Source organism: Sinohyriopsis cumingii, chromosome 4 (genome assembly GCF_028554795.1).
Source record: "Sinohyriopsis cumingii isolate HCF-2022 chromosome 4, ASM2855479v2, whole genome shotgun sequence".
Classification (NCBI taxonomy): domain Eukaryota; kingdom Metazoa; phylum Mollusca; class Bivalvia; order Unionida; family Unionidae; genus Sinohyriopsis; species Sinohyriopsis cumingii.
In genome coordinates, this window is record NC_142964.1 from 61604613 (window position 1) to 61620083 (window position 15471).

At 36.6% G+C, this 15471-nt stretch overlaps 1 protein-coding gene across 1 annotated transcript in view; it reads left to right on the plus strand.

The window, feature by feature from the left end:
- Nucleotides 1-3112, plus strand: part of LOC149801284 (uncharacterized) — a 54426-nt gene extending 51314 nt beyond the window's left edge. Inside the window, exon 3 of the mRNA XM_089954290.1 lies at nt 621-3112. Coding sequence (XP_089810416.1) covers nt 621-970 — 350 coding nt within the window. The 3' untranslated portion in view covers nt 971-3112. The remainder of the gene's footprint in view (nt 1-620) is intronic.
- Nucleotides 3113-15471: the final 12359 nt, after the last annotated feature.

The following is a 15471-nucleotide window of genomic DNA, read 5'->3' on the forward strand; positions in this document are numbered from 1 at the left end:
AAACTCACAGAAAGCATGAAGTGAATTTACGAATATACAATTAACGGCCACTGACATAAAGTAAAGCATTAGCCAACCAATGAATTTGTTATGTATTCAATTTTGCTTATTTTGTTTACATTTGAATATTTTTAAAGACCTGATCGCATTTGTTTTTGCTAGTTTTGATTTATATTTTTCCATGCCCATGTGGTTCGTATTATAGATAAAAAGACACGAATTCAATAGCAAATAGCTATTATTATTGAACAATACATTCATTATAGAAAACAAATGTTCATATTAGTAAATTATTAAAACAATGTTTTTCTCTTTTCTAAGTTTAAAATGGAATATATATGTTATCATTTGTGCTATTATATAATGGCTTGGATGAATAAATATGTAAATATATATATGATATTAAAATGGAATCTGCGTGTTTTATTTTGATACAAGCAACGGTATGTTTTAATATATTTATCATAGTTTGCCAATTACAAACATGAATGCTAATACACTTAAGGGAACAATTCTGTATTTATGCCATAAAGATAAATATTTTTAGCATATAATCACCTAGTCAAGATTTTACTAAAAGTATTTCACCTGAAAAGTGTTACTATTATTATCATTTTCAGCCCAGGAAGCGGCAAAAAGAAAAGGTAGGCGAAAGTCCCGTGAATTGGAAGACCTCGGCCTAAATACAATGACCGGAAGGCTGAAGCCTGTGAAGAAAAATAATGTCATTCGGACGATTTCTAATCCTAGTTTAGGAAAGATAGATGAAGATGGTAGATCCACACTCACAAGGAGTGGGTCAAATAAGGTCAAGAAAAGCACAACTTCACTCCCATCGGATAGGGAACCACGAAAGGCATTGTTGCGAGGAGGATCCGTTCCTCAAGTGAAGAGTAAAAATCGAAATCCATCTTCATCACCGTCGACAGAGAAGAAAAACTTAAGTCGGTCCATATCCACGAGCTCGTGATCACCGTCTTTGAAAACTACATTTGCTGCTTTCGATGCCTTCAATTTACGATCACGGGTCTGATTGTAACTGAAGCAAATAGTAAAAAAGATGCATGTAAATATAATTAATTTGCATCTGTGGCATTCAAATCTTTCGACAGTGAAATGAGAATTTTACTTACAAAGATATTTGATTCAGTGTTGAATCAGGTAAAGATTCTGATATATTAATGGATACATGATGTTTGCATGCAAGCGTCTAGATAACTATTTCATTACAGGATACCTAATGTTTGCATGCAAGCGTCTAGATAACTATATCATTACAGGATACCTAATGTTTGCATGCAAGCGTCTAGATAAATATTTCATTACAGGATGCCTGATGTTCTTACGCAAGCGTCAACTATTCCATCACATGATATATGTGATTTAACTGCATAAGTATAGTCAAAGTCACATTCATTTATTACCGTGTTTCGTGGTGTAGTGTTTACAAAATAATCATGAACATATTTGCATAATTCTAAATGTACATATGACAAATTGTGTCTAGTAACGAGGGTTAAGGAGCAGTTTTTATTTTTGGTGCATGTTAGTTTGCAGTGCAAAGAATGTTTCTGTTTCATTTTCTTGGTGATAATTATATTATTCTTCTAAAAGAAATCCGCATTAGTATTTCACTGGTAATTTCAAACTAATCTAGTTGCCCCGCCCCCGCCCCCTCCCCCGGCCTCTCGTTACCCGGTTGGAGAAAAAAGAATCTATCCTGCACCGTGCTGTTGTCCACATCCAGTTTTCCTTGTAATAATTGTAGAACGAAGCTTTCCTAAAATCTTGAAGAATACGTCTATGTAATGCTGATATTGTGTGTGCTTTGCGTAAATATCTGCAGTTCACTTTTCGGATAGAGACACACTTCCTCCACCGGTGTCTGCTTAAGAATTATGTTTAATGATTTCTACGAAGTTTGCAGTCTAATTATGGTTTGGATGATTGCTGAAAATATGTCTAGATACTTTTGACAATGTCATCGTTTTGATTACCATAGCATATCGATAAAAAACCCAAAAGCCGTGTGACCCGGACTATGGACATCTCCATAGAACAATCGAACATCGCCGTCATCTTACTATGTTAGTAGAATGACTTTCCCATGCTCCTCGCATTATCTTTTCAAGCTAGCAATGATTATGGCCAAAACGTTTATATAAACTGTGTAAAACTACATTAGCTGAAAACTCTTTTTAATGTAATATTTCAGAATCATCTATGAAAAAAATTAAAAAGTAATAGCTCAATTAGCAAAGAATCAATTACAATTTGACCATTTGGAGTGCAACATATCAATAGGCCGATATATTTATCCTTACCGATACTATCGTTTACATTCAAAGGTTCCGTCATTTTACATAGATTTAACAACCTTCCATCATGCAAACTGAATGAAGTATTCTGTGATGGCTTTTAAAGCTCAAAGTTATGGCAAAGTACGACTCGCGTTGGGTGATTTGACTGTTAATTTTGCAATTTAAGCAATACAAACTCTGAGAATCTCATCTTGATATAGAAACCAACGGTACATAATTCACAGTAGAGTTAATGGTTCCCAGTCATGTAATAAAATTCTCTAGACAATGACTTTCTTATTCTAAATATCAAATTCAATACAATAATTACACTATTTGCCGCTAAACTAAATGAGAAACAGAATGCATGTTATGTATCAGTTTAGTGGCTTAAGATGTGAAGAAGTGACGAACGAGATGTGTTAAACTTATCACTAATATTTTAATGTTTTTCTTGGCTTCCTTCAATTCCAAGTTTTATATTCATACCACAAGTGCACTGCCATAGTGTAGTGAATATTATAATCGTTTATGCGTCATTTTGAATGAGTTTCTTTGCTTACCTTGAACTGGTGTGTGTATGATTATATAATAGGGTACATAGTGGTTGAATGTATCACGAGAATGTACAATCAGTGGTACGTTGCAGTGACCTAATAAAACTGACAAAACCCATGCTCATGTATATAAGTAAATATAGTTTTGGTCACTTAAAAATTTAATTTGTTTTCGTGAAATTACTTTTTATTTCGTCCCAGTTTTACATATTGACTGTTACATATCAAGGACTGTTCATTAAATATATTTCTCTACTTGATAGCGTTTTCTTTTCAGCGAAATGCTTCAAACAGTTTTCCAAGTTTTTCAGGAACCCTACATGTTCACCCCATCAAATGTCATTATAACCAAGGTTGAGGCTTGGGTATAATTTAGTTAGAAACAAATACGCCCTTCTGTATTAATCCCATGTCTATTGCTAAATGATTTAAAACGAATATCATAGCAAAAGAAACATTGTATTGTTTTGCTTATGATGCTATCCATCATAGTGAGATAAATCTGAATAGTTCTCTCTCTCTCTCTCTCTCTCTCTCTCTCTCTCTCTCTCATATCCAATCTTATAAATTTTAACAACACTATTTCAATTAAACGAGATGGGGGTGTAGTGATGTCTTTTCTTTCTTATGTCTGTTTAATTTGAGCATGTGTTTTTCTATCCGACGAACAGAACTTACCTATAAAGTGGCACGGTAAAGCCACTTTCTGATGATGTTATGTTAAACATGCATACATACATACAATACATACATACATACATACATACATACATACGGACCGACGTTCCGGCAGACGGTCGGACGAACATAAATACATATGTGCACACTTTCAGGCTGAAATACAGCAATACTGCAGTCCAAGCGGTAAAGTCCTAGCCACTGCGAGGAAAGATGTTTAATTTTCAAGAAACAAAATATGTAGTAGTAATTGTGGTAGTAGTAGTAGTAGTAGTAGTAGTAGTAGTTGGATGTGGGGTTAGTACGAGGAAGACGAGGATGACGCGGACTAGAATTGTTATTTCTGTTAGGAAAGTTGTTACTTTTACTGCTACTTCTCTTTAAAACTGAGCTCAGCTTATCTTATAGGTCTTTTTACAGCTGACACGACATCCCTTGTCTTCGTATTGTAATCCGATTTCAACATAAAGACAGGGAAGTAACTCCAAATAAGTTAAAACTACAAGGGAGACAATTGCAGAGTAAGGTTCAGAACGATTACAATAAATCAGGACTGCAAAAATATGGTATCACGGTACCAATTGTTTTTCCAATTTTTTGTGACATGCATGCTAAGGTAGGAATGAGAGTATATTTATTTCACAAAAACAGTAGCACTGAGGTTTATGGAAAAACAATTGGTACCGTGATACCACATACGGCCGACATACGGCCCTTGTGCCACATCCTTATTAAATGCACGCGTATTTATGTTTTAATTATACACACACAACTTAGATCCAATCAAAGTCTGTTCTGTAATCGTTCGTGCTATCCACCACTGCATTAGATGTGGAAAAGTCTGTCAACATCACGTTTGCTGACACTCTGGACTATGATCAAAATAAAAAATAAGATTTATATACGATCCGTTCTTCAATTTAGATGAAACACACTTTTCTACTCGATATACAACGTATGTGTAGGGATTTGCTTAAAACCTCCAAACAAATTCGATTGAAATGTCCCAGTAATGCTCAGCTAATCTCCCGATATCGTAAAGAGTTATATGTTATGTTCAGGCGCGATACATTGATTTTGTAAATGAGAAACCAACCAGTAGTAACTGACCATGCATGAGTTTCCAAAACAGCTAAATATCTTCTACGGCATACTGATACATTAAATACAATTTATTACAAAAAGAAATAAAAATGGATGCAGTAATTATTTTCTTGATTTATTTCCTGCCTGATAAACAGGTTATGTTGAGAGAGATGTCGTTTTAAAATAAACTTAAAATATAATGAACATACCTTGTGTTAGAAAAGAGGGTGGTACAAGTATGATTTTCATTTAAAGTCTACAGAAAGACGTGTCTTTTCCACTAACATAACATCTTAAACGTACCCTAACAACATCCAAAAACAACAATCTCGTGTCTCCAGTTGTGTGTACGTGTGTGTGTGTGTGTGTGTCTGTGAGAGAGAGAGAGAGAGATTCCTACAAAATGGAAAACAACCGTAAAATCTTTCTGCCCTTGAGATTTGCTTAGCTGAATTATTTCCCTTCCTTACACCGCAATGACGAGTTGGATGCTTTGGGTAAACTTCCTTTTTCAACGCCTATATACTTTTAGTTAAATAGCTTTCCCAATCAAATTGTATAACATATTGACTCGAAGACATCTTAATCTTCACTTATGGATCATTTCTATATGAAAAATATTCTCAACGTTCACACACACAAACGCAATCCTATTTTTTTATTTGTAGGAGGGCAAGCAATAAGGTAGAAATGAACTTGTGGTAATGTTGCAGTCTTTAAGTAGACACTTGCTTGTTGGAGATTGTTACCCTTTAAAAAATTCATCCTATTTTTTACCTAATATTTATAACTTGTTGGTTAGGCAGGGTACAATGTTATGTAGCTTTCTTTACCTTTGACATAATCCTTGGATCTACATACGAAAACGCTGAAGTATACATCAGTAGGGGTAAGAAGTGAGAAAAAGAAAAGAAAACATTTTAATTCTCACGCAAAAATATCACGAATCTTTCATGAGGATAGACTGACTTTTCTGTCTAGAAACGACAAAATCGTGCATGAGTAAAGTAAAGAAAAGATGAATGAACCTTAAAAAAACACACAATACCATGACTTAAGCTGATTGGTTTGGTCACATTCTTCTGGATCAACGACTGTTGATGCGCAATAAAATTTTTGCATGCTTGTACCTGTAACATTGTTACGTAAATACATGCAAAGGTATGGTGCTGATCAACACAGTGTATGAAAGAAAGACCTACTTTATTTAAACATATTGACAAGGTTGCTTTGTACCTCTGCCGTCGTTGTTTCCTTGCTTTGACTGGCTGGTTTCGATTTCATAAAAATTCAAGGCTAGACGATTTCCGTGGGTTCCCCTACGACACTAGGTGTACATATGAAACGTCAGCAATGTATGTATGTATGTATGTATGTATGTATGTATGTATGTATGTACGCACGTACTCACGTAGGTACTAATGTATGTATAGGACGCTTTTCAAGTCTATGGATCCCATGGACTTGATGAGCTCAAGAAATTCTATAACCAAGCGAAATTCAATTCAACGGGCAATAACCTGCTAAGAAAACAACAAATCGGACGGGAAATGAATATTACAAGAAACATTGGAAGGATAATGTGGCTAATTTTCAAAAGACCGAATACCCTTTGTTTGCTGTTGACAGGGAAATAAATGCAAACAGTTAGTACGTTGGATATGAATGGTAGTTTGAAGAACAATGTAAAGTAAAACCTGACCTTGTTCCACTTCTTGTAACATTCTCTCAAAGACTAACAAGCATACATGAAATATTAGAGGCACGTCAAAACTGTCCATCAGTCATGCGACAAGAACAAATTTGCCAAAATCCACCATTGGGCATATTTCAAGCAAGATAACAGCCCGAGGGACATTTGGCCCAAAAGAAACACAATCTAAGATTTCACCCTAAAAAAGAAAATCTATGTATAGCCTGTGGGAAGGATTGTGCGGTATTTAAATATTTGATGTAACTATTTTACGAGACAAGCAAGCGAGAAAGCAAAACTTGAGGCCAGCTAGATTGTAATTCAGTAAAACCAATTTAGAAGATTTACTGCAACAATGAAGACAACTTTGGTTCTTTGAACATTCTAGCTTTTGAAGCTGATCGCCCTTTACCACGGCATTCCATTCTTTATGTCATTTTTGAGAGATAACTATGGAATGTATGGTAAAAATCGTATCGATTGGTAACATAGTCATTCAGTATCTAAAAGCCAAACGCTCTTTCTCAATCGGGATTTAATTCTCAATGTAAGCTGTATTGAGGCAATTAGCGAATGTGATATGTAGGACATGCTTATATAATGATGTCTGAGAGCTAAAGTGACCTTGCGTTATTATTGATTACATTCAGAATCCATTACTGAAGACAATTTGGCCAACAAGTACGGGAACTTAGAAAGACATCGTTGACATGAAAATAACACACAGAGAGGAAAGCTCGTAACCCTGGATCCCACATTATATATTTGGAAAAACGATTATATAAAAGAAATGTATATATCACGGCACCAGTATAATCGAGTGGGCTAAAGTCATAATTCGCTTGAAGCTGGAATCGACAGTATCTAAAGTAGCATCAGTAATCGCTTAGTTCTAATGCACCAGCGGCCGAATCCACTCGGCTTTGTAATCGTCCTACAAACAATGATTGAACAAAATTGAGGTGTACAAAATCTCACTCGGTAGGCAAGTGGAAAAAATATTCAGATACATGTAGTACCCCCACTGTATTTCAATTTGAAAACGAATTTATATTCATGAAATTATAATTAAAAACTGGTACCGTTATACCAAACACAATGAAAAACGTTGACTCGTGTTTCCCACATTTGCTATGGTTTGTTACCTGATCATATGAAAGAAATGTATATGCAAAGTTACCAGCTTAATCTGTTCCTTTATACTGTTGTAACTTTGACTGATTGAAACCTATTCTGACTGGTCATCACCTATTTTGACTTACTAACACATATTCTGACTGACCACTACTAATCTGGCTGATCAACACATTTTCTTACTGGCCGTCACATATTCTAACTGACCAACACCTATCTTGACTGAACATACGCTGACTGACAAACAGAACTGACCCGCTATTGACTAATCTACATCTTTTCTGGCAGACTGACCTATACCTATTCAGACTGACTAACCTATTTTGACTGATCAACACCAATTCTGACAGGGCAGCTCCTATCCCAGCAGACCAATACCTGTTATAACTGTCTAACAGAACTGAACACCACAATGTGGTCTTAAATTAAGCAGTAGAAAAAGCGAAAACCAACAAGTTTAGTTTAATTTTTAAAAAAATTAATTCTAGAAAATAGAAAGTGAAAATGTATAAAGGACTTCGGTATTGTGAATTGACTACCAAATAGTCCTAAACGTTCTCTCACAAGTCCAAAAGCAGTGATCCGAATGAATTCCATCAGTGTTCCGAATGAATTATAGTATGGAATATGATGACGTGCTAGTTACCTTGAATAGTGTTTTGATGTGTTAACCTTCTTAAAGTATCACAATGATATAATCCAGAATGTCTTGAAATGAATTCACAATAATCCTAAGATAGGGATTTTGTGCTAAAGTCAATTAGCACTTTGTAGATCCAGTGAATAAATAAGACAAAAGAGTCCTCTCAAATTAAATCTAAATAACTGAAGTTAAATATGGGAATCAATAATTATAATGTAAACGACCTTAATATAAAGATATAAGACGAATTAAGAGGACGATGAATGAGTGACAAAATAAATTTCCAGAACATTCTGAATTGCAAAAAGGATCAGGTCCTTCATTTAAACTTTTGAGAATCAATCTGACAAAGATCAGGTAGATCATGAATGTCCGAGAAGAAAACCAATGTCCTGAACTGTCGATTCTATAGGGCAGAAATGTCCGCTGTTAATGCCTTGGTCAGCTGTGAAATCAAAAGTCCCACAAACGATACCTCCTCGTTGGTTTCCGGAGTCTTCGTCGAACTAAAATGAATTTGTCTTTTCTTCAATTCCACTTGAAATTGTTAATTGAGAATTTCAGTGCCTTTGTCATTTTGCGTTCGCAGACGATGTAGATGACATTTTTTCAGGACAATTTCCAGAGCTAGCACTAACTAGGAACACGTTTGGTATGGCGGAGTTAAATCCCAAGCGTTGTTTTAAAAGACATCAACCGCACAAAACAAATACTTGTAACCTTGTAGATTCACCAGATCTGCTATCCATTGATGATTCATCATGCTACCCGGGACCCCGTGTGGCCGAGTGGTCTAAAGCGCTCAACGTTCCGGATCACTGCCATCTCACCTCTGTTTGCGTGGGTTCGAGTCCAAGGCTCGACTAGCGTGGGTACGTGGGAAAGCCTGCCAGTAGCTTCTCGGGGGTTGGTGGTTCTTCCCTGGGTTTACCAGGGTTCTTCCTCCACCAGTTATACTGGCCGCCATGTACAGCCTATCTTGTGCTGAAAAATGGCGTTAAACCCTAGAACAACAACAACAACAACAACAACATCATGCTACCCTCTCCCGAGGTCATGGAGAGTTGCGTCGAATGAGTCTGTGTATCTTGTACGTCATTAGTTCTTGCTGTCAGTCGTCCCTTGACACTTTTGAAGCTGGATTTAACAGCACTGTACAATTTTTGAATTCCTTGGTGGTCAGAAGAGTATGCGGGACAATAGTAAATGCTAGCCAGGAGTGCGCCCATTTTAATAAGTCAACCAATTTTGGATGTATGTCTCCTGAGTTGCTGTATCCCAAACACTTATAAAAATGGTACTAGCAGCTACTTCGCTTGGCATTCAGCATTGAGAGGTTAGTGTTGTAACTCGTCGCCTGGAGTCAGGATAATATAATTAGGTGGGACATCATGTTACATTTATGCGGCATGATTCCCCAGCGCTAGACATCGCTATGGACAGTCACACTGCAAATATGTCATGACCGCGGTCTACTATAGATTGACTTGACTATGGCTGTCTCTGTCACTATATATGGATGACACACATAATATGGCTATATTATTCTGTGTTATCTGAGATTGCAAGAATGAACATTTGTTTGTAAATGTGTTTGTACGTGCATGGGTTATTATCTTACCATAAGATTATCTCCCTTTTACTGGTTTAAATGATACAATACACGTTTCTTTGTTAGCTTATGTACCTTTACTTGCTAATTTTAAGAAAAAGAACTATTACTCCCTAGTCAATACAATAGCACAAGACACCATATAATGAAATTAGAACTTGTGATTTTCTATTATAACAACTTCTCTCTCTATTTCTGTCTCTCTGGGGGCCCCGAGTGGCCGAGTGGTCTAAAGCGCTCTTCGTTACAGATCACTGCCATCTCACCTCTGTCTGCGGCGGTTCGAGTCTAAGATTCAGCCAATGTGGGCATGTGAGAAAGCTTGCCAGTAGCTTCTCGTGGGTCGGTGGTTCTTTCCGGGATTTTCCGGGTTCTTCCTCCACCATTAATACTGGCCGCCATGTATAGCCTATCGTGCTGAAAAATGGCGTTAAACCCAACAACAACAACAACAACTGTCTCTCTGTCTTTATCTCTGTATTTTGGAACAAATGACCTCTATGGATTTTGCCGCAAAGTGCAGTGTTCTTCAGTCAGAATAGGCGATGGTTAGTTAGTCCAAATAGGTGCTGGTCAGTCATATGTTTGTGTCAGTATCGCTTAGCCAAATTAGGTAGTGTTAAGTCAGAATAGGTGTTGGTATGTCCGAATTGGTAATGGTTCTGAGAAAATAGGTGTGGTTCAATCAAGTAGATATTGCTTAATCAAAACTGGAGCTCGTCTGTAATAGCGTATGAGTGGGTCTGTATAAGAATACGTGCTAGTCCTTATTACCATTATTCTTTCTTCACTCCACACGTACACATGCCAGTGTGTGTGTGTGTGTGTGTGTGTGGAGGGGGGGTGTTGATCCCGAAAGGTGATATTGGTCAGCAAGATTGTATGCTAAATATCAGCACCCATCCCCTCTATAGCCTACCGTTTGTTTGAAAGTGTGGTTACTGGATTGTAAGAGTGTCTGATGTGTGGTAATGTTATTAGTGTTTGATTACAAATGTAGTCTTTGGGGGCCCCGAGTGGCTGAGTGGTCTAAAGCGCTCTTCGTTACAGATCACTGCCATCTCACCTCTGTCTGCGGCGGTTCGAGTCTAAGATTCAGTCAATGTGGGCATGTGAGAAAGCTTGCCAGTAGCTTCTCGTGGGTCGGTGGTTCTTTCCGGGATTTTCCGGGTTCTTCCTCCACCATTAATACTGGCCGCCATGTATAGCCTATCGTGCTGAAAAATGGCGTTAAACCCAACAACAACAAATGTAGTCTTCATTTTTCTAGTCATAGTCATCCATTCATGATAAATTCCTATATAGTCTGTTAAATTTTTACAAACGCTATAGTGACCCATAAGGTCCCTTGGAACCCAATGTTGTCATCGGTAATGTTTATTTCCCATTTTTCACTAAAATTAATTCTCTTCTTCTGTCACTTCCCATCCCACTGTATTCGTGATGTTATTTTACGTTTTCCAACATTCCTATTTCATCCAGAGAGGAATACCCACCCCAATCTGAACACCTCAGCAATTAACTACTCAAAAGGGTTGGCAAAATGACGATCTTAGATGATTTATATAAATTATAGAGCAAACATGAAACATTCAATGAGATTTTCGCTTTTACAGATTGTTTAAAAAAGCCGAAATAACGATTTTAGTCTTTCTGAAAGTGAAGAATAAAATTTCTGAAAAGGAGAATATTAGTCAGCGCTAATGCAGTGGAGGACAGTATGTTAGTTACTGGTGTATACCGTCAGTTGGTATTCAGCTAATATACAGAAATGTTTACATATTCAGTACTAGTAATGTAGTAGACTGGACATAGCTCTGCACTATTACGTTTTGTAAATGTAGCTGCATTTTTTTTTTCCTTTCTTACTTTCATCCTGTCTTTTATCTGTATTTAATAGATTGCTTATCAACCTACTATAAACAAAACCATAAAGAGGGACGGAGGTAAGCGCGTACGCATAAAAGCGCCATCTCTTTGGAGGTCCAATAATTAAGCAACTTGCCAGTTTTAACCTTCAAAAATGGATACGAGTATTAAAAACATTTTTCTTTGAACAAAGACATAAATAACATGTTTACAATCATTAGCTGTCAAACTTATCGATCAACTGTTTCTGACGTCAAGAAATCATTCATAGCAAACGAAGGTGCGTTAATGCGTTATATGCAAACAAAAATGCGTAAACCATCTGTTAAGTTACATGACATATCAGAGAAAAGAAGTGAGCTACACAATGACGGTGTCTCTTTACTTTTGAACGAAAACTCACGTTCTCTATTCCATTGTCGCTGCTCTGTTTGTTAGAACTTATTTAAATCTTAAGTGTTAGGAGCACGCGACATACACTGATTTAAAAAAAAAGCTATTCCTTCTATCGTGAAAAAAAGTCTCTGTGAGGAATGGCCTTGCACGAATAGAGGCAACAAATAATTAGTACCCTCTATAATGCTCGACAAACTGAGAAGAGTTTGTAACTCAAGATTCCGTTGCACTATGCTTAAACACCTGAGTGTTGTCTTTAACCGCTGTAACTAATTAGTTTACAGAACGGAAAGAATCCAGATCTTCCGGCGCATTAAGATTTGAGTACACTGCGCTGGCATATCAGAGTATAATATGCCTGCAGATATGATGATCTGGGTATAATACTCTGACAGATCTAGCTATAACCAGACAACAGACCTGCGTATAAGTCTATAATGTTGTTTGTATGTGGTATGATACGGAACATTTGGTGCCATTTAAAGGTAGATGTTTGAAAAAAGTATAAATAAATTGCATATATATTTCAGGAAGGTACAATAAGATAAAATTTTAAACGTAGAATGCAATTAAGATGTTTCACATTAGTCAAAATTTGTACAGGCGCAAAGTCCAAGATTTTCTTGGATGGTTCTTACTGATACATCATCTTCAAGCAGTTAACATCAAAATGCTTCTGCCTCGCAGGATGGAGGGACCGCTCCGGTGGCCTAGTGGGTAGAGCATCCGCCTCGGATGCCCAGCTGAGTCATACCAAAGACTTCCAAAAATGGCACTAACATGTGCTCGCTAGGCGCTCAGCATTAAGAGGTTAGTGTTAGGACTGGTCGGCCTGGTGTCAGGACAATGTGACTGGGTTTGACATCATGCTATATGTCTACGGCATGATGCCCCAGTGCTAGACATCACTATAATGTGCCATACTGCAGAAATCGTAGTGGTATGACTGAAAAATTGTTAAAGCTACGTTAACAATCCTAATCACACACACACACACACACACACACACACACACACACACACACACGCACGATTCGCATGATGGAAATCGACACATTCGACAAGAATGTGTTTCACTGTAAGCGGACACTAGCAAGGTAAACAATCCGGTCGAGGTTCACCCTTCAAGTAGGTGTCCTCGACACAATTCGACCGTATCTCTCCGATTTGTCCAATACGAATTAAGCCATCCTCCAACAGTGGATTAGATTTTCTTAAGTTTTTTTTTGTGTTCTTGCCAAGTATGACGAGCATGTTGATTTATATTACATCTGAAATCAGCATATGGAGTCTTTCTTTCAACCGTACAGACTACTTTTCTCACCTTATAGGAGAACATTCAGTTTTTGCAATATATTGGATATTAGCGTTTTGCAATGCTTTCAATGTGGAAAGGAAATCCTAGGAGATTAGTAAAATTATTTTCTTAGAGGATTTAACGCTTTTTGAATCTTCGCAAATGTCTTTAATTTCTGCAGTAAAATTGAAGCTTTATCGAGTAAGCGGCTCGAGATAATGCCATGTGGTGTTGCCATGGCAGCTCCAATGCTGTCGCCACCTTTTAAACCATCTGTATATAGGAATAGGTGGGTATAATAACAGGCTCTCTTTCATTCAGTTTATTCGGGTAAATAAGAGGATTTTCTGCGGACAATTTGATTTTGCAAAGTAAAATATTTTGAGAGTTTTTGATTACCACGTTGATGATTTGGGAATACAGCAATGTTCAATTTGATGACATTGATCTTGTAATTTTTAAGTTAGGGCGAACTCGCGTGCAAAACAAAGTGGTAAAAAAGCTTGATTTCTGAACGTATGTTTTAGGGTTATCTGGGTATAAACACTGCATCATATGCGGGATTATATAATAATAATAATAATAATAATAATAATAATGAGGACTTTGTATAGCGCATAATCTTTAGAAGCTCTAAGGGCTTTACAAAATTAGACAACACCTATAGGATTAAAAAAAAACCATATATAATGATATGATTACCAAAAAAAAAAAAAACATGAAGTGAGAAAACATAAAAAACATGCTGAGAATATTTAAGGTAGGAAACATTATTAGGTCTTTAAGTTTGTTCTAGCAGTCGAAATAAGTGAGTTTTGTGAGCACTCTTGAGTGGGATCACTGTGTCTTTGTGTCTAAGTTCAGTGGGCAATTCATTCCACGTTGTTGGGCCCTGGTATGCAAAATAACGCTGTCCATATGACTTTGTTTTAATAGTGGAAATAATGAGTATACGATTGTCAGAAGAGGAGCGTAAGTATCTTGCTGGTGTGTACACATGGGTGAGGTCGGATAGATATCTTGGACTAGAGTCCGTCAGTGAAACGTAGCACAGAGAACAAATTTTGTGTTTTATTCTGGATCGAATGGATAGCCATTGTAGGGTACATAGCAATGGGGAGGTGTGCTCTGATCATGGTACTCTAAGTATGATCCGAGCAGCTGGGTATAACGAGAGAGATCTGGGTAAAATGGACCGGCAGATCTGTGTATATTGTCACAGCAGATCGTTAATGGAAGAAAAATGGATTTTCATGTTAAATGTTTTGCATGTCGTTCCATTTCTGTCTCTGTCAGTTGTTCATTTCAGTTGTTCATGCAAGTAGATATTTTTACGCACCAAGTTGTTCATGCTCTGCAATTAAATTTTTACGTACCGACCTGTTAATGCCATGCAAGTAATTTTTTTTACGTACCAACTTGTTAATGCCATGCAAGTAGATTATTTACGCGCAAAGCTGCAGCATATCATGTGCCTTCATTATCCTGTTAATTATCTCTTTTATTTATTTATATTGTATGTGTGCTTAAGTCATATCTTTTAAATTTTGTAAGACATCTATAGTATACTGTATATTTGGAAAATTCTTTTGAAATTATAGGACTAGATATATTTACAGGAAGTGTGTATCTATTCGCTCGGTGTAACGAATATATTTATTTATCCCTCATTTCTACGCGTGAATATGTATGTATGTATGTATGTAATGTTGTATGCATGTATGTATGTATGTATGTATGTATGTATGTATGTATGTATGTATGTATGTATGTATGTATGTATGTATTGTATATTTGATTTAATTATATCTGATTTAATATATATTTCAATTTAATTCCTTGTCAGAGTTTTAAATATGAATATGATTACCTCTGGTCTAGACAATTTTGACCATTAATTTATATATAAGTGAGTTCTGCCGTACATGTGTAACTCTTCTAGAACACATCGTGGACATGGACAAGTTAAACCCAGAGATGCTAAGGTCAAGGCTATCTCTGAATTTCCCGTGCCTGTTAATAAAAAGTAACTGATGTGATTTTTGGGTATGGCCCGATACTACAGAAAATTTTGTTCCAAAGGTTCTATAATTGCCGAACCCCTCATAAATTTATTGAGTTAGAAAAACAAGTTCCTTTGGACTGAAAAATGTCAGAAGGCTTTTGACAAGATGAAAACCATTCATATGCCGGTTCCTACAGGTCC